The following is an 18,269-nucleotide window of genomic DNA, read 5'->3' on the forward strand; positions in this document are numbered from 1 at the left end:
TATTACGTACAAAGTTCTGAACATATGCCTGCCAGAATATGCATGCTTCCCGAAAGATCCTAGACCCCTCCACACTCTCCCCAACCCCCTCGCTGGTCTACTCTTCATAACACATTCCTTGAAGCATGCCTTTGAGTGCCTCGAGTGCTCGTCCAAGCAAGTGCAAAGCAGTGGTTCATGCAAATAAGCGCATGAACGTGTGCACCCAGGCTACATTCAGTTCAAACATAAATCCGGGCTCTTCCTGCCTCATCTATGCCGAGGTCGCACATGGTGCACAGGAAACTGCACCAGGGGAAGCAGAGAGGGCAGAGAGCACTACTCCGGCCAGCGAGGCGGAGCCGGGCGGAGGGTCGGGAGCTCAGCCAAGTGGAGCGCGCGGCGCGGACCGGCCGGAAGCCACGCCGGGAGGAGGGTCGGGAGCTGGCGCGGGCGCCGTCCCCCGGCGCCGCCGCGGCCCGCTGACATCAGCCGCGCTCCTCCCCTCGCCTCCCAACACCCTCAGCTCCCGGCCGGACCCTCCCTCCTCCCACCACGTGTCCTCCCCGCTCCCTCCCGAGGGGCCGCGCGCACGGGAAGCCGGAGAGACGGAAAGGATGGCGCTGTGACAGCCGGGCCGGAGCCCTCGGCGTCTCCACCGCGGCCCCGGCCCACGCCCCGGCTCTCGGCCCGGCGGTGAGTGCGCGCGGGCGGGCGGGGCGGGGGCCGGGGGCGGCATGGCCCCTCCCTCGGGCCCCCGGCGGTCGGGCCGCGGCGGGGGCGGGGGGTCCCGAGGCTGCAGCTGCAACTGCCGCCGCCACTGCCTTTGTTGCGGGCCCGCCGGGGAAGGCAGGCGGCGCCGGCCCCGGCCGCTCGGCAGGTGCGCTGGGGCCGGGAGCGGGCCAGGCGGGGAGATGGGCCGGGCCGGGCGCGGGCAGGGGGGCGGCAGGAGCGCTCCCGGCGCGGGGCCGCGGAGAAAGGGAAATGGGACAAGATGGCTGGAGAAACCGGAGCGCGCCCGGGGGCGCGGCAGCGGCGGCGGGCGGGGCGCCGGGCGGGTGGGCGGTGGCGGGGCGGAGGATACCTCTTCGCCTGCACCTTCGCCGCGGGGCGGCGCCCCCACCCCCCCATCTCCCTCCCGGGAGCCGGCGGGGGAGGCCGCGGCCAAGTTCGAGCCCCAGCTCCAGGGATCTGAAGCCTGTTCCACCCGCCCCAGACCTATCCTGCCGCATTCGCCCGTCCTTTTTGAAAATATCGAAGGAGCAGACTTTGAACTCCGGAAGGATCTTTTCTTTGGAAGCCCGGGAGGATGCGGCCCACAAGATGCGCGCTCACTCCACACCTAGGAATTGCCCGCGCCCCTAGAGGGCAGGAGCGCGGCCCTTTGTACTGGCCTAGGAGCTGGGCGAGAGATATTTGCAGAAGAGAATTTGCGGCCCAGAGGCAGCGAGTCTTCCCGGTGGCGGTGGGCCCCAGAGCCTGGCCCCAGCTGATTTCTGCACCTTCCTGCGTGTCCAGGCATTACCCCTCACTAAGGATCACCGACTCCTGGGCTTGGAAAGTCGCTTATGGCAGAACCGTCTTATTTTCTGACCTGGCTTATGGACAGAACCTTTGAATCTGGAAAATCCAGGTACTCTGGGCCACCCAACCTCCTGATGCTGAACTGGCCCTGTAGGAACAACCCAGTTGAGCGAGTGTTCCATCTGTGTTCAAATGCCTTCATTGAAAGGAAGCCAATACCGCTGTCTTGCTGCCAATTCCATGTTTGGGTGGCACTGGCTGTGAGAAAGTTCTGCCATTTGATGCACTCTTTAAAACCTCTTCCTGGAATGTTTACTCAGTGGCCTGCTCTGCCTTTGGGTCTCTACAGAACCAGTCTGGTCTGTCTTACACAGATAGCTTTTTAAATATTTGAAGGCAGCCAGGTATGCTATCTGCCTGCAACCCTCTTCTTATCATAATTAAATATGTCACCTTCCAGCTTCCTGGTGCTTTCCCTGAAACCCTTCCTCCCCAGGCCTGGCCCTGTCCCCTTCCATTGTTGCAGCTGAACTGTGCTTGGGGCTAAAAAGGTTTGTGTAGCCTGAGCTGCCCCCATCACAGACTTTAAAGAGTTCACACTAGCACCTGATTTTTCTGAACTGAATCTTGCTTACAGAGATGGAGTCCACAGCCTACCCTCTCAATTTGACCCTGAAAGAAGAGGAAGAAGAAGAAGAGATTCAGAGCCGGGAGCTGGAGGATGGCCCCACAGATATGCAGAAAGTCCGAATCTGCTCAGAGGGCGGATGGGTAAGTAAGAAGGTGTGGAGTCCACACACAGCTGTGAGGGGCAGGCCTGGGAGCCAGGCTTGTATTAAGTCTCTTCCTCAAGCAGACATAGGAAGTAAAAATAGCCTAGCCCAGCCCGGTGTGTTTGCATTCCTGAGAAAACAGTTCTGTGGCTTTAAAAGGCACAGCGAAGAATGGAACTGGTTCTGGGAACAGTCCCTTCAGGCACGCAGCTTCAAGCACACCATCAGGATCGGGAGTCCAAGAGGCCACGACTGTGTCTCTCTCCTGTACCCATGGATTCCCTGTATCCTGCTCAATGCCAGGCACCTTGTAGACACCAACTAAATCTCTGCTGGCCTGGGTGAAAGAAAAATTGTCCTGGCATTTGTTAAGATGATAAGGAAGACTATTCAGGACTATTGAGATAGGTTTCAAGACTGTCACAATAGGGGAGAGAGATCGGGCTCAGCAAGTGGGGATTTATAGCCAAGGAGCAGCGCGGAGGGCTCAGTGGTTGGAAAATTACTAAGAGGAGACATCCACGGTGGAGGGTTCTTTCTAAACTGACTTAGCAGGATTCTTGCTAAAACTGGTCTGGGCAGACTGAGAAACGGAGGCGGGTGTGTATGTGTCCAAGATAGAGGCCTAGTGGAGAAGAGGGCTCAGAGGAGCCTGGCCAAAGTTTGGGTGAGGAGAGAGTCTTTATCACCTACCGCTGGTTGAAGGGAACCATTTAAACCATTTAAGTAAGTCTTGGGGCACTGAACTGACGTGAGGAGAGCTTTATGGGACGAGGCCAGTTGACACAGGAGAGAGCTGCATTTCCAGCTGGTCCTGGATGGAGGGGTTGCGATAGTAGGCAGCAGTGAATAGGGAGCATATCCAAACAGCATAGTGTGATAGAATTAGAGTAAACTTATAAAAGTTTAAATGCAACAGATATTAATAGTCATCGTTATGTACATTATTCACAGTACTTACTGGACTTCATGATAATTGGGCATGAATGGTAAACATTTTAAAGAAGCAACAAAATGACATTCCTTTTCTCTGCTTAGTTTTCCACTGTGTATGAATGTCATCGGTATACATATCCTTTGTTTCCAGTGAGAGATCTGTATTCATAGAATCATGGTCCTTCCAAACTATCCAGTCCCGCTCCGCTCCCACTGCATGGGGTACAGCAAGGTTATCTATTTTGCTCCTAGGATACACATGTACACTGACATTTGTTCTTAAAAACACCTCTTGAGCTGGAACCTTAAAAGTACTTCATTTTGTTGTATGTATGTTATACTTCAATTAAAAATATTTAAAGCAGTACGACACCAGGCTCTGGGTTTTCTCATCTAGCTATGGAGCCTGGATTGCATTTGTCTCTTCAGCCCACCCTGGCCTCCTCCCCAGTTCAGATCCATGCAGCTGGGGAGATTTTGGAGAGCAGGCGTCCGTCCTATCTAGCCCTGAGCAAGAACTCATGGCTTTGAGGCTGCATTGGCCAACCGAGAACATCTAGACAGAATGGAGAAGTGCGCAAAGCAGGTGCAGCAGAAGCGCACATAAGAGTGTATTGGGACAACACAGAGAGGAGCAAGGTGAAGCCCATGCTTGGCTGGGAAAGAAGGAGGTAACCAGAGGAGCTGGAGGAGGGGGACTGGCATGTGTGGCACCCAGGCAGCCTGCCATCCATCCGCAGCTACTGAGCACAGTGCTGGGTGTTATTAAGGCAAGATCCCTAGTCTCGCGGGGGTACTAGTCTTGTGAGGAAGATAGGGAAGTAAATGTAATTAACTGCACAGTATTTGGAGTTCTGTGGGGGAAGATGGGCTCTCCTGCAGGCTGGAGAAGGCAGGCAGGGACCTGGTTGGAGCAGTAGGCAGTTTTGCCCCCAGCCCCATCCCTCCCAGGGACGTCTGGGTGGAGACGTCTTTGGTTGTCATGACTCGGGGTGGGGCTTGGGGAGTGGGAGATCCTACAGGCATCTCCTGGGTAGAGGCCAGGGATGCTGCTACCCATCGGTGATGCACAGGACAGCTCCCACAACGAAGAATTATCTGGCCAAACATGTCAGCAGTGCTGAGGTGGGAAAACCCCTGCTCTAGAGCATTAAAACTAGGGGAAGAAAAGAATCGAATATGCATTTTGGTTGTTGGGGATTGTGTTAGAGTGATCAATAAAAGCTTTTCCAACCAAAGAATCAGGCTGTATATTAGGGTAATATTTCGTGGGAGAACTGGAGTAGAAATCCAATTTCAAGTAGAAAAAAGGGAAAGTGTACTTTGAACCAAGCCTTCGGCCTAGGTGGAACCAGCCAAGGGAAGGGAGGGTCTTGCCCTCCAGGCAGCCAGAAGCAAAAGCACTGGAGAGGAAAGCTCGTGTGTGCAGAGTCCGGAGCAGCTCCTGCAGCTGGAGCCCGCAGTGGAGTCCGGGAGTGGAGGGGATAGGCGAGAGAAGCAGAGGGGGCCAGGGGACCGAGCCAGCCCTGCGGGGGAGTGTGCTGCGCCCAGGAGTCTGAGCTCCCTCCCTAGCAGCTCTGAGGGAGAAGTCCTCGGCTCATCTTTCTAAGGGACGTTAGCGTTTGCTGCCGCCACCAGGCAGAGGCCACTTGGCCTAAGTGGCCTGCCGAGAAAGCACGGGCTTGGGAGTCTGACTTGCTAACTCTGTGACCTTGGGCAAGATACTTATCAGCCCTGTTTCCTCACCCATAAAACTGGGGTGGTGATCCCCGTATCCCTGTAGTATTTAAAGGATTCAATAAGGTAACACATTTAACCACGTAAGAGGGAGTGCCCTACACAGTGCCTGGCATACAGCAGGCGCTCTATCAGTGCACCGGTCCCAGCCCCCTAAGTGCTGTCTTCGCTGGGTGCAGCGAGCCTGGGCAGCATGTAAGTACTCTAGGACGGTTACCCTTGGAGATAAGCGTTGGAATGCCAGCTCGTGGGACCGAGTGAGGCAGCACACAGAAGCTGAAGGAAGAACACCTGTCTGATGAGTCCTTGACCTTCTGAGGGAAGGGAGGAAGGCGGGGATCGAGGGCCTCTACCTGTGAGGCCAAGCAAGGGTGTCCAGGGGTTGGATGGCGGCTGCCTGATTTCTGAGTTTGGCCCAGGGCTGGCCCTGTTTACCTTCTGCTGTGCTTGGCTAGATAAAAGGCCTCTGTGGAGAGAGGGGAGGCCTGCACAGCAGGGCCTGGCTGAAGGCTTGCTCAATTCTCACAGAAGGTTGCTGTGAGGAGAATTCCTAAGCCACTGCACTGCGCGCCTCTGGAACATAATGTGGGCTTGTCTGAGGATCCTCCGGGGCTCAGTCCTAAATGGGAGGAGATGAATCCAGCCTCAGCCTCCAGCTGCCTTCTCACCACTCCAGGGCTGCTGATATATTTACCAGGCCCAGGACGTGTTACCTTTTACAAGGATCGACGTGGGTAGCCCCTCTGCAATGACAGGCATAGCCAGTCCTGTGTCCTGTTTTATCAGCAAAGGGAAAGGGCCTATAAATAGGTATGGCCTAGATCTGGAATTTCCTAGGGAGAGAAAAGGCCAAAGGGAGAGTTGTTTAAAAGCCTGGGAAGTGGGATGGGGTGGGATGGAAAATTCCTGGCTGCCTGGCTTTCCAGATTGATGGAGTCTGAGCGGAGCCCAGAGACCAATCCGTTTGTACCTCCTGGTATTTGACACTAGGGATTTTTGTCCATTCTTACTCCAAAGAGTAAGTTCAGTCTTGTGACAGATACATTTTAAGGATTATTTGAAACTATTCCAAGCGGAATAAGAGACGTCCAGGGGTTATTTGCTTAAATCTTTGATTCAAAGAACACATTTTTAAGGGATTACTACCTACAGGAAGTATTCTAGGCTTAGGGAAACAAAACGGAATAAGCCCAGGTTCTGCCCTCAGTGAGCCAATATTCTAGTGGAAGAAGCAGACAGGTAAGCCAAGAGGACTCTGCAGTGTGATAAGTGCCACCAGAGCCTTCAGCCCAGAGCGTCACAGGGCACACAGCCTGGGTTGGGACCAGTTTCCCGGGGAACAGGATGTCTGGGCTGAGTCTTGGAAGGTGGGTGGGTGTCAGCCAGGCCAAGAATGGGGAGGACCTCCGAGGCAGCAGAGCACCATGTGCGGACACACAGAGGGTGCGAGGATGGTTTGTTCAGGGAACTGCAGCAGCTCAGTACTGCCGAGTGTGTGCAGGGTGGGAGCGGAGGCCTGCCAGTTGGTGACCTGGGAGACCCCTCTGCCCTCTGTGAGGGCGGGAGCCTTGAAGTCAGACAGTGCTGTGTCCCACTCTCAACCCTGCCGTTATTGGCTGTGTGACTTTGGGTCAGAAACGGGGCTGCTCTGAGCCAGTTTCCTCCTTAATTAAATGGGGCTGTGGGGGGAATAAGGGAAGCAGTTACAGGGCCTTTCCTAGGAGATTCTCCCTGTGTGGAAGGGGCTGTGATGGGGGGAGGGACGAGGTGGGCTTCGTGCATAAGGAAGAAGGGCCAGGAGATCTAGATGATTGATGGCCGGGGGCCTGAAGAAGCTGCAGGTGGTGCAGACACTGAACTTTTGTAAGCAGATGGAGAACAGTACTCTGATCCCCCAGGCCCTAGATTCAGCTATGGGGAGTAGCTGTGAAAGCAGCAGCCCAGATCCCTTACCATTGAATACGATGAACTTTGGAGTAGGATTTTTAATGACTGAAGGAAAGCACATAGTAAAAAGAAAAGCAGAGAGTTGAACAAGAGGGGGTCGGTCTGGGTGCCTTGGCTGCGTTTGGCTGCTCAGGAACCCCCGTCCCACTGGCCCATGGGGATGGGGAGGTAGGTGAGCCGGGAGCGGGCAGTAGAGCTCTCTTCTCTGGCCTTAGGGCTTCCTGCTGCGGGTCTAGGCACGGAAGCAAAGCAGTCTGCTCTAGTATCTCGTTACATACATTGAAGCTCTAATTAGCCCTTCTGTCCTCCTCCTCGTGGATTGGAAAAGGCCAGCTGAAGCCCCTTCTCTCACTGGCCCCTCCCTGGCAGCATTGGGTTCTGAGTCAAAAACCGGGGCTAGTGCCCTGCAAATGGAGACTAGTGCCCAGGAGGCCCCCAGCACCCTCCTGGGCTGAGGATCTGTGACCAAGGGAGAGAGCAGGGTTGTGTTGGTGGGGCAGCTGTCTCGGGGTGTTTCCTCGAGCGTGGTTGGTTCTGGCTCTGGATGGGGGCTGAGCCGTGATCGGCTCTCCCTGCTATATGTGAGGATCCAGTGTCTCCCAACCAGTATGGGGGACTTTTCTTCTCAAGGTGCTGCTCTCCTAATCTGTGGATGCCGGGGGAGGAAAGCACTCAGCAGGGCACGGGAGACCTTGTTTTTGTCTTGGTGTTGCTTCTCGGAGGAGCCGTGTGACTCAGGACAGACGTTTCCCCGGGCCCAAGCCCTCGCCTGTGAGATGCGGGTGTGTGATCTGTGTCTGCATGTGCCTACTAGTCGTTGAGAAAGGCCTGTTCACTGTTGCAGGTGCCAGCCCTATTCGATGAGGTGGCCATATATTTTTCCGATGAGGAGTGGGACGTTTTGACGGAGCAGCAAAAGGCCCTGTACCGGGAGGTCATGAGGATGAATTATGAAACTGTCCTGTCCCTGGGTAAAGCTTTGTTTTCCTTTGTCTCCTAGAAGCTCTGAGCCCAGAGAATTGTTTCCACGTCTCTCTTCTCTGGTGTATCCAACATCCCTCTCTCCTGAACTTGGAGTCTGTCCCCTCAATGCCTGTGCCCATTTAATTTCCTGTTTTTGATTTAGGCAGGATATACATATTGTGTCCTTCTACTCAGCGGCTTGTGCCAGCTCTCAGAACCATCCTCATTCAACCCAGGCATTCTCATCAAAAAAAGAAAAAATAAGACATAATCTAAGAAATGTCACCATGGGTCTGGGCCTGTGCTTCATATGTTCCTTAGGAGGGAAGGCAGGCCTCATTGTTACCCTGTCAGCCTTAGAAGCTTGGGGACATATCCTCAAAGAATCCTTGCCCCCTTCCCAGCATTGATATCCATATTATTGGAATGTAACCATATTATTAGAATGTAACCATTTGGAGGGATCTCCCCATTTGCTCATATGGGTACCAGAGTGCTCATTAGATCCGTGGCTGCACCCACCCACTTCCCTGCTAAATGCAGTTCCTTTTTGTTGTTGCTAGTACATTAGCAGAGATTCATAAATTCCCTTGGACAGACCTATTTCCCATCATATTTTTTCTTTAAGTATCCCTGAGCCCTTTCCCCCCACCTTTCATAAATCTGCATATTGAGAAGACTGTGGTGGGGTGGGAGTGGAGGGGAGGGTTTCTTAAGTATTATAAAGTACTTATTTTGGCAGTGTTCCAAGACAGTAACACACAGCTGTTACCTGTTCTATTTCCTATAAACAGAATTCCCATTCCCTAAGCCCGACATGATCACTCGGTTGGAAAGGGAGGAGGAGTCTCAGAATTCTGACGAATGGCAGTTCCAGGGAGGAACCTTTGCAGGTACTATGATTAACCCAATTCAACATCCATCCAATGGGAGAATAATGAAGATGAATTTTAAGTTTCCAGGTACATTCTGTGGGGTATTTAAGAGTAAGGCAAGGTTGTGAGGCAGAAAGATTATGGGCTTTGGAGTTTCAGAATCTCCTTTCCTATGCTATGTGACCTTAGGCGACTTCATCCACCTCTCTGAGCCTCCATTTCTTCACTTGTCGACTGTCAGTAATAAGTCTCAACATGCACCTTTGTATGCAGGTGAACCAAAGTGAAGTTTGTGTGGCTTTGCTCCAGCGCACATCCTGGGTGCCTCGGTGGCACACCACACACCTCTGAAAACTAAGGAAAATAGTGTGACGAAGCATGCATCCAGGGTTATTCACTTGGCTTCCTGTCTCCTTAATCTTGGATAGAAAAAGCAATAGCAGCTGTAGTACATACTTGAGCAAATATGTCTAAAGAAGCACTCAGTCTTTTATCAAGAAATATAGTTAGAGGGCAGGAGTTGGAAAAATACAGCTTCCCAACAGCCTGAGTGGTTTGATTTGCCTTCTCTCTATAAGTAATAGTTTAACATGCTGTACTTCATTGATTCCAAGACATGTCTTTCCCTCATCACTTTAACATCTCTGCAGTTGAGAATGCCTCTTAAAATTGATGGCATGCTATAGTTTCACTAGTAGCTTTTTCTTTTCTTAATGGCATGTAATGGTGCACCTTGCAATTGACGGCATCTTTGTTTTGGTGAGATATGGTAATTTCCGTGAGTCGTGTTCAGCTTCTGTGGCCACCTTCTGAACAGAAACATACAGTGAAACCCAGTTCTGACATTGGTATGCAAGAACCATACTTCTGCCTGATAAGCTTAACTTTGCTAAGTGTGGTATTGCTATAGATTTTCTTGGTTTAAGGGATATGATTCAGCCCATGATGATACAAATTCTGTAATATTACGTGGTAATATGGGTTATAATTGGCTTCTCGTCCAGGTAAAGGTTATTTTGACCCAAGCGTGGCCCACACAGCTGGTATGTGATCCAAGCTTGTTGCCTGTATTCAGTTTCCAGCTCTGCCACTTCCTAGCTCAGCTCCCTTGATGCATTACTTAATTTCTCTAGACTCACGTGCAAAGAAGAAATAAACAGTTATTGTGAGAATTAGATGGGGTAATCTATGGGAATTGGCACGGGGGTAAGGACTTCGTGTTATCTGTTATTAGAGCTACTGCTTTTAGTGAGTTTGAGATTAAGGTATTCTTGGTATTTCGACCAAAAAAAGAAAAAAAAAAATCAGGGAATGAGCCAGAAGTCATTTTACTTACGGGCACTATCTTTGCCCCTCCCTGTCTGTCTGCCAGAAAATGAAGAATCTGACGTGAAGCCCCCAGACTGGGTGGGCCCGATGAACACGGCCTCCCAGTTTCCGCAGCCTCAGCACCTGGACGGCTATGGCCTCCGTCTGCCTCGGGACATCACAGAGCTGCCCGAGTGGGGCGAGGGGTACCCCTTCTACATGGCCGTGGGCTTCCCTGGGTACGACCTCTCGGCAGACGACCTGGCCGGGAAGTTTCAGTTCAGCCGAGGCATGCGCCGCAGTTACGACGCGGGGTTCAAGTTAATGGTGGTGGAGTACGCCGAGAGCACCAACAACTGCCAGGCGGCCAAGCAGTTCGGGGTGCTGGAAAAAAACGTCCGCGACTGGCGCAAAGTGAAGCCGCAGCTGCAGAACGCCCACGCCATGCGGCGCGCCTTCCGGGGCCCCAAAAACGGGCGCTTCGCCCTGGTGGACCAGCGCGTGGCCGAGTACGTTCGATACATGCAGGCCAAAGGGGACCCCATCACCAGGGAGGCCATGCAGCTGAAAGCTCTGGAGATTGCCCAGGAGATGAACATTCCGGAGAAAGGGTTCAAGGCCAGCCTGGGCTGGTGTCGAAGAATGATGCGAAGGTATGACTTGTCTCTGCGGCATAAGGTACCGGTGCCCCAGCAGCTGCCGGAAGACCTGACCGAGAAGCTCGTCACCTACCAGCGGAGCGTCCTGGCTCTGCGCAGGGCACACGACTACCAGGTGGCTCAGATGGGAAATGCTGATGAGACGCCCATTTGCTTAGAGGTGCCCTCGAGGGTGACTGTGGACAACCAGGGTGAAAAGCCCGTCTTGGTCAAGACGCCAGGCAGGGAGAAACTGAAAATCACCGCCATGCTTGGTGTCTTGGCAGATGGGAGGAAGTTACCTCCGTACATCATTCTGAGGGGCACATACATCCCCCCCGGGAAGTTCCCCAGCGGCATGGAAATCCGCTGTCACCGGTACGGATGGATGACGGAGGACTTGATGCAGGACTGGCTGGAAGTGGTGTGGAGGCGGAGAACCGGTGCAGTGCCCAAGCAGCGAGGGATGCTGATCCTCAACGGCTTCCGGGGCCACGCCACTGACTCGGTGAAGAGCTCCATGGAAAGCATGAACACCGACATGGTCATCATCCCGGGGGGCCTGACCTCGCAGCTGCAGGTGTTGGATGTGGTGGTCTACAAACCCCTGAATGACAGTGTCCGGGCCCAGTACTCCAACTGGCTCCTGGCGGGGAACCTCGCCCTGAGCCCCACGGGGAATGCCAAGAAGCCGCCCCTCGGCCTCTTTCTGGAGTGGGTCATGGTGGCATGGAATAGCATCTCAAGCGAATCCATCGTCCAGGGGTTCAAGAAGTGCCACATCTCCAGCAACTTGGAGGACGAGGATGACGTCCTGTGGGAAATCGAGAGCGAGCTGCCAGGAGGAGGGGAACCGCCCAAAGAGTGCGACACTGAGAGCCTGACAGAGAGCAACTGAGGGAAAGCCAAGGTAAGCAGTCAGAGGAACCGCCCAGCGCCTACCCTGAGGGACGTGTTGGGTTCCACAGACACCTTTTCTCTTGCCATTATTTTCCTCTGTTTCCAAGAACTCTTCGAGCCCACAGTGCAGTGCTGTAGGTGACAGGCCGTCAGCCTTTTCACCTTTATGTGAAACTGGTTGCTTGGCTTATTTCTTGGGTACTTTGTATAATGCATGAAGTGAACAAGGAGTGAGCTCCCAGAACACTTAATCTGAGAGCTGTAATTATCGCTGAAATTATTTGGGCCTGAAAGCGCGTAGTCTGACATGGCCCCGATAAGAAAAAGTTTTGTCTGCAAAACCAAAATTTTTCTTCCCCTTGTAAATCGTGCTGAACATTTAGGGCCAGTGTGTGTACCTGATTCACTTGGAGCGGCCGTGCTCACCTTGGCTAGCCTGTAGGGCTGGGATGTAAGGACGCATGTGCCTTTGGACTGTGTACCCTGGGCCTCGGGTCTCCGTCCTGGGGTGGTCTGCAGTAGCCCAGTGGGGAAGGAAAGAAATAGCTTATGCCTGCTTCTCCCTGGGAGTTCAGAAGTGTGTTTTAAACCATCATCTCATTCTCATGACATTCACATGGAGTGAACAATTATAATAATTTCACAGACGTTTGAAGGGTGATATTTTTAAATTGAAACTGCACCAAAAAAAAAACAATGCTTATCTCGGACTACAGTGAGTAAAGTCTAAGGACTAAGGACCACAGGCCCGAGAATTTTCAGTTGAGTATAGAAGGGCAACAGCTTTAAAAGGAAGTGGGGGGCTTCCCTGGTGGCGCAGTGGTTGAGAGTCCGCCTGCCGACGCAGGGGACGCAGGTTCGTGCCTGGGTCCGGGAAGATCCCACATGCTGCGGAGCGGCTGGGCCCGTGAGCCATGGCCGCTGAGCCTGCACGTCCAGAGCCTGTGCTCCGTGATGGGAGAGGCCACAACGGTGAGAGGCCCGCGTACCGCAAAAAAAAAAAAAAAAAAGGAAGTGGGGAGTGGGGGGCTACCAGATATCACTAGTGGAGCGAGCCTCCCCACCCGGACCCCTTGAGAGAGAGTGAACGACCACCTACAGTGGGCAACATACAGAGAGAACAGACATTTCATTTTACCTTCTTGTTCTCATTTCCCTAATTGTCAGTTCATTTGTTCCTCCAGACAGTGTTTAATATGAAGACAGCACTCCTTTTACAGAGGACCTAAAAGTATCTTGACGGTTTTTCTTTCCTTTAAAGTATAATTAGGTATTTCCATCCTACTTGCTTCTTTCTCCAAATGAAATGCTAAGAGAAATCTTCTGTTACACCACCCCCCTTCATGCTGTGTAAGTTGAAGAGTGACTTATGTCTCCTTCCCTGCCCCCAAATCAAACTGTACTCCTAACATTGAACCGCAGTGTTATTCTGAGACCCCTAGAATTACAGAGACAAGGAGAAGTTCTTACTTTTACAGTCGAAATCACGAAAATTGCTTTTTCCCCTCATGTTCCCTTATTCTTCCACTCCGTGAATTCAGCCTCCCTTTTCTGCCAATCATTACACTGCCTCCACTGGATTATCAGACTTTGAATTATAGTGACTTTTTATCCTTTTTACCTTCCCGCCCCCCCTTGTTAGATAACATTTTTATGCATTTTTAATTTTCTAAGCTATTTGCTACCCAAAGGACTGGATCAAAAACCGCCAGAGGGCTTCCCTGGTAGCACAGTGGTTGAGAGTCCACCTGCCAATGCAGAGGACACGGGTTCGTGCCCCGGTCTGGGAAGATCACACATGCCGCAGAGCGGCTAGGCCCGTGAGCCATGGCAGCTGGGCCTGTGCGTCCGGAGCTTGTGCTCCGCAACGGGAGAGGCCGCAACAGTGAGGCCCGCGTACCGCAAAAAAAAAAAAAAAAAAAAAAAAAAACCGCCAGAAGAGGAAAGAGAAAAAAACAATGCCGGGCTACAGCTATGTACGTAGGCATTTATGTCCGATCCCAACCACTAGCTTTGGCTCATCTTGACAGCCACAGTTCTCTGTACAGCCGCCCTGTTTTTGAGCTGAGGAAGTGCCAGAAGTAGACAGGGATTCTCATCGAACAAGGCATTTTGGAGGCGACGTGGGCATAAAATGGCCTCTTCTCATCTGTTTGGAAATCTGACTAATCTGTTCTTGAAAAGTTATACAATGTCTAAAATCCAAGGGTTAACTCACACTTAGGTTCTCTCTGTTTTCCAGCAAATGAACTGTATTTGGAACAGCTGAGGAGGAAAATCCTCAAGAAGATTTCCTCGCAGCATAGGTACACAGGGAGCAGCAGGAAAAGGCCATGGGGCTCAGAACAGCCCAGGTCCGGACAGCAGCCTGAGCATCCTGTCTTGGGACACCGCCCACCCTCGCCCCACGTCCATGAGGTGTCAGAAAAGTCTAGGACCCTTCACTTCGTCAGAGACATGATTAGAAAAGAAACTGCTTCTGCCTCATTTCTTGTTTTAGAGATTACTCCATGTGTCCATCAAAAGAAACCTGTAGATAGGAATGAACAAAGGTATTTCCTGGAGAAGAGGCCATTTGTTCAGCGCCAATAAGAGACTCATCATACGGGCCCAACTCCACTGGTATTTTCTGTGGAGAAAACCTCAAGTCAATGTTTTTTCTTCTGCCTTTAAAAATGCTTCCATCAGTAGAACCTGTCCCCACACAGGTCAAGACTGCAGAGAAGGCTTTGTAGAAATGGTCATTTATGTACACCTGCTACTTACACATTCCTCTTTTGGAAAAATGAGATGCTAATAACAACAACAAAATTCAGACGTACTGGCCTGATGCCAGCAGATGGCTTTTCTGTAGACAAACTAGGTTAGTGTGGAAGATACAGATTAAAATAAACTATGCCGTTTCATTTATCTTCCCAATCTGGTTGGCAGCTAGACTTTTCTAGGGTCTCATTTAATGGCCCTGTTTTTCATTATTATTATATTTAATGATAGGGTAGCATTTAGTACACAAGCTCTTCTGTTTCTCAGGCTGCCTGCAAAAGTCACCATAAATTATCTGCTGTCTACATGGTACAAAGCTCATTGACTCATCTGATACTTGTTTTGTTAATTCCGATTCCTTTAATGTTTTTATTGCAAGGGTGGTGAGAGGGCGTGGGTCTTTGGCCACAGCTGTTTGAAGACTTCTTCTATCTTGCAGAAACAGGTGGGAGGTCTTTGAATTTTTACACTAAAGTAATGTGCATTCCCCACATACGTTGAGTGTTATGAAAACATTCCTTCAAAGCTACCTGTGCTACGAAAAATATGCCAGAACCTCATAGACAAAGCCATTGTTAGAAATGTCATTCCAATGTCAGATCTGGTTAACAGGCTACCATAACCACTTTTCCTTCCTGTCGACCCAGCTCATTTGTATATTATACTGTTCTTGGCATTTTGAAACACCTATTTCTACTCAGGTACTCATTTTCCTATTAGTGATTCACCTTCCTCATTTTTTAAAACCAGTTTTCCTCTAAGAGGGGAAATTTCACTTAACTTCTGGTATCTGAATAACTTTCAATGTTTGAATCATTTCCCCATTTGCTTTTACCTGTACTGTATTCTTTGTCATCTCAAACGGCATCTAAATCCAGCTACTTTTCATTCCAGAAGTTTTCATTCCCTCCAATTACACTTAATTTATCCTCCACTATCCTGGTTCCTGGCCCTTTCCTCCTTATGTCCTATTTTACTTGCTTTGGGAGCTTAAAGGATTTTATAAGACCTAATTTTTGGTTCCTGCATTGGAGCCATAGTTGTCTTGCAGGGAAGAGTAGAAAATGGGTTCAACTCCTGTTTCATTCTACCAACACCTCCTTGAGTCTCATCGTCAGCTGATAGATGATGCCTTACAGGTTGCTTAGCACTGGAACTTCCCTAGAGGAATGGCTCTACTGTCAGGGTTTTTCTGGGCTCATTCTTCCACTGACTTTATTATGATCTATGCCTAACAGAGCCCCAGTACAACTATTTTGCAGAATGGCTATTACCCTAGAGTTACTATAGCACATATTGAGACATAGTTGTACTCCCCAGTAGATAGGAACTGACTCCGACAATAAACTTTGATAATAAAGACAATAGGCTCTGGTGGTTTTTGCTAGCCTTGTGAAAAGTCACATTTCAAACTCTTCATTTACACTTTATTCTCCACTCAGTTTGGTACCAATATATTACACCCTTGAAATAAAAAAGTCTGTTCATGGGATGGCAGTGTAAGTAATGTTGGTGTCTTTAAAGACAAATGTTACATGTGGTTTTAAACTGGCTTTTAAAGGTGGGGGAAAGGGCCCTGGCAAAAATAACTTTTTCCCTCAATCAGTCATGTTTTGGATGCTCACAGGAAAAATCACACGAAGGAAATTCATAAAGGGATATTAATTTTAAAAGGATGGAAACATGCAGCTTGATGAACAGAAAACTTGTGTCCTGTTTTCATAAATTTCTCTCAAAATGAAAGTATGATGAACCTAGATGCCCTTTCACGGTGTGCTTTTAGTCTTGACAATTTACCATGCCTGTAGATTCAATTAAATATTAATCTACTCTCCAAGAATAATCTAGACATTTTTCCTTTTTTAAGCCGTGAGAATTAAATGCTGAACCAATCTGTTGGCCACAGCATCTAAGTCTGACCCCGAAAACCAAGCTTCCTTACCATTATTCAAACTGGAGGCATTCTGGTCCGAGTCAAAAGACATGAGGAAACACAGGTATTTATCTACGGTCAAAGTGAGCAATCATTTAGAAGACGCTTCATGAAATTCGATCAGGAACGTCGTGCTCACTTCAGACAATGGGAGAAGTGTTAGAGAAATTATGTGCTTGGTTGATCCCAGCAATGGGTGACAAAGGGGATAAGAATGTGTGCTAAGCCAGCACTCTGGTACCTGGTAGAAAATAAGGTGGGCCTTATCAAACCTGGTTTTGCACAATGATATACCTACAGCTAAAAGACAATTACTGAAATCCCTACAGGAAAACTAAGCTCTATTCTAAGCCTGAAATTATCTGGTTTCTAGTAGCTTTTTTCCTCTTTGAAATAGTTATTTTTCTAAATGATGCTTGATAATAAGCACTCATGATTTCTTAAGAACCTAATTATAGAAGAGACTGCACTCAGGATCCCACAGTTGACCACGGTGCTACGGCTGGAGGCCACCTTTGGTGGAACAAGGCATTTGAACTCTGGCTCTCTTGAAAAATCCTAAGTATCACTCTATCTACCTGCCTGCCTTGCCCTCAACCCAATCTCTCCACTGTACAAAATGATGCTTGAGGGAAACTGGCATGGAAAGTAGATCTTGGCATGTAGGCCCGAAACTTGGAGGCAAAAAGAGTCCTCTGGTGTCCTGTGGTCCCACCAGAGTAGGCAACTAGGGACTTAGGCCAGGTCCTACGGAGCAGTGAGGAATTTTTCTGTTTGGAGGTCCCTCTGCTATACAGATTTCTATGGAACCTGCCACTGCAGTGGGCAGCAGGGCATGTCTGAGGCTTCTTCTAGCTGCCTCTCCATCTATGGAACACATGAAATTTAACACATACTTAGCATTAAGACTCAGATACATGGATAGGCCAAGCCAAAACCACTATATGCAATTAGATACCAGTTCAAATTCTTACAAACCCTAAAAATTCTTGAGTTACTGAAAACTCTAAAGGACTTTCCAGACTTGTGCCAAGAATTGAAACTAGGCTGTTTATTTTTTCTTTTTAGTCTTAACCTACATATCACAAGAGGAAGAAATGACATGCCTTAATTGGAACCTGCTTTTAATCTTTCTCATGTAGTACGTTCTTTTGAAAAGTCTCTGCTAAGATCTCAGAAAGCAAGGTTCTTCATATTTCTGTAGAAGGTGGTATTCCTTATATGTTTACTTTAATAAACAAAAAAAGTTTTCTCCCAAAAGGTTTATTCGTCGCATTTAAAGTACAAAACCAAATACACAGATCCAGATATTGAACCATATATACATATCTATACATATATTATTCAGACCTACGTAAACCCATCTGTACATTCTAACGTATCCACCAATAACATCTCTTGAATAAAAAGCAACATATCTCTAAACAAACAAACAGTTACTAGTAACACTGCCATTTGAAAGTATAGAAAAAGATATTTCATAGGAATAGGAGAATTACCTAGTATAAATCCAATATGTTCACATGGACTCCTATAGGAATAATTAAAAGATGAACCTGCCAATCAAAGTCTTTGGGCATAACAACTCTATAAAAGAAACTTGAGTTATGAGAAGATATTTTATAAGGTTAATTACATTCTAAGAGATTGTTTTGATTTGATTTTTAATTTAAAGAAAGGACTTTATTTTCTCTAATAGCACAGCATTGCTAAGTCTTATTTTCTATGGAGTTGGAATGAATCTTTAGGCAACTACGTATACCTGTTAAAAATTAAACTGGTCACAAAAAAATATATACATATATAAAACTCATCACTAAAAATGATAACCGATTTTTAACACTGTGTTAAAAGCACAGTTCTTTCTTCAGGAGGAAAGCAGAAATTTTAGACTTGCCAGATACAGAATACGTGATGTCTCTAAACACAGAGATGTCCTGCTGATCGTGGGGACTAAGTTATAACAGCTTCTTTGTTCTAGAATGTCACCTAC

The 18,269-nt window shown here is 49.2% G+C and overlaps 1 protein-coding gene across 3 annotated transcripts; it reads left to right on the top strand.

Moving 5' to 3' along the window:
- The first annotated feature begins 491 nt into the window (after positions 1-491).
- Positions 492-17,575, top strand: POGK (pogo transposable element derived with KRAB domain). 3 transcript variants are annotated; one of them, XM_060033454.1, is made up of 6 exons: positions 492-675; positions 2,141-2,274; positions 7,741-7,867; positions 8,654-8,752; positions 10,107-11,590; positions 13,823-17,575. In XM_060033454.1, exons 2-5 carry the CDS (start codon positions 2,143-2,145, stop codon positions 11,576-11,578), a joined length of 1,830 nt encoding a protein of 609 aa, XP_059889437.1. In that variant the 5' UTR covers positions 492-675; positions 2,141-2,142; the 3' UTR covers positions 11,579-11,590; positions 13,823-17,575. The 3 variants fall into 3 exon arrangements, with proteins under 3 accessions (XP_059889437.1, XP_059889439.1, XP_059889438.1); XM_060033456.1 differs by lacking the exon at positions 492-675 and adding an exon at positions 748-859; XM_060033455.1 differs by lacking the exon at positions 492-675 and adding an exon at positions 1,536-1,612.
- Positions 17,576-18,269: the final 694 nt, after the last annotated feature.

The sequence above is a fragment of the Delphinus delphis genome, chromosome 1, assembly GCF_949987515.2.
Source record: "Delphinus delphis chromosome 1, mDelDel1.2, whole genome shotgun sequence".
Classification (NCBI taxonomy): domain Eukaryota; kingdom Metazoa; phylum Chordata; class Mammalia; order Artiodactyla; family Delphinidae; genus Delphinus; species Delphinus delphis.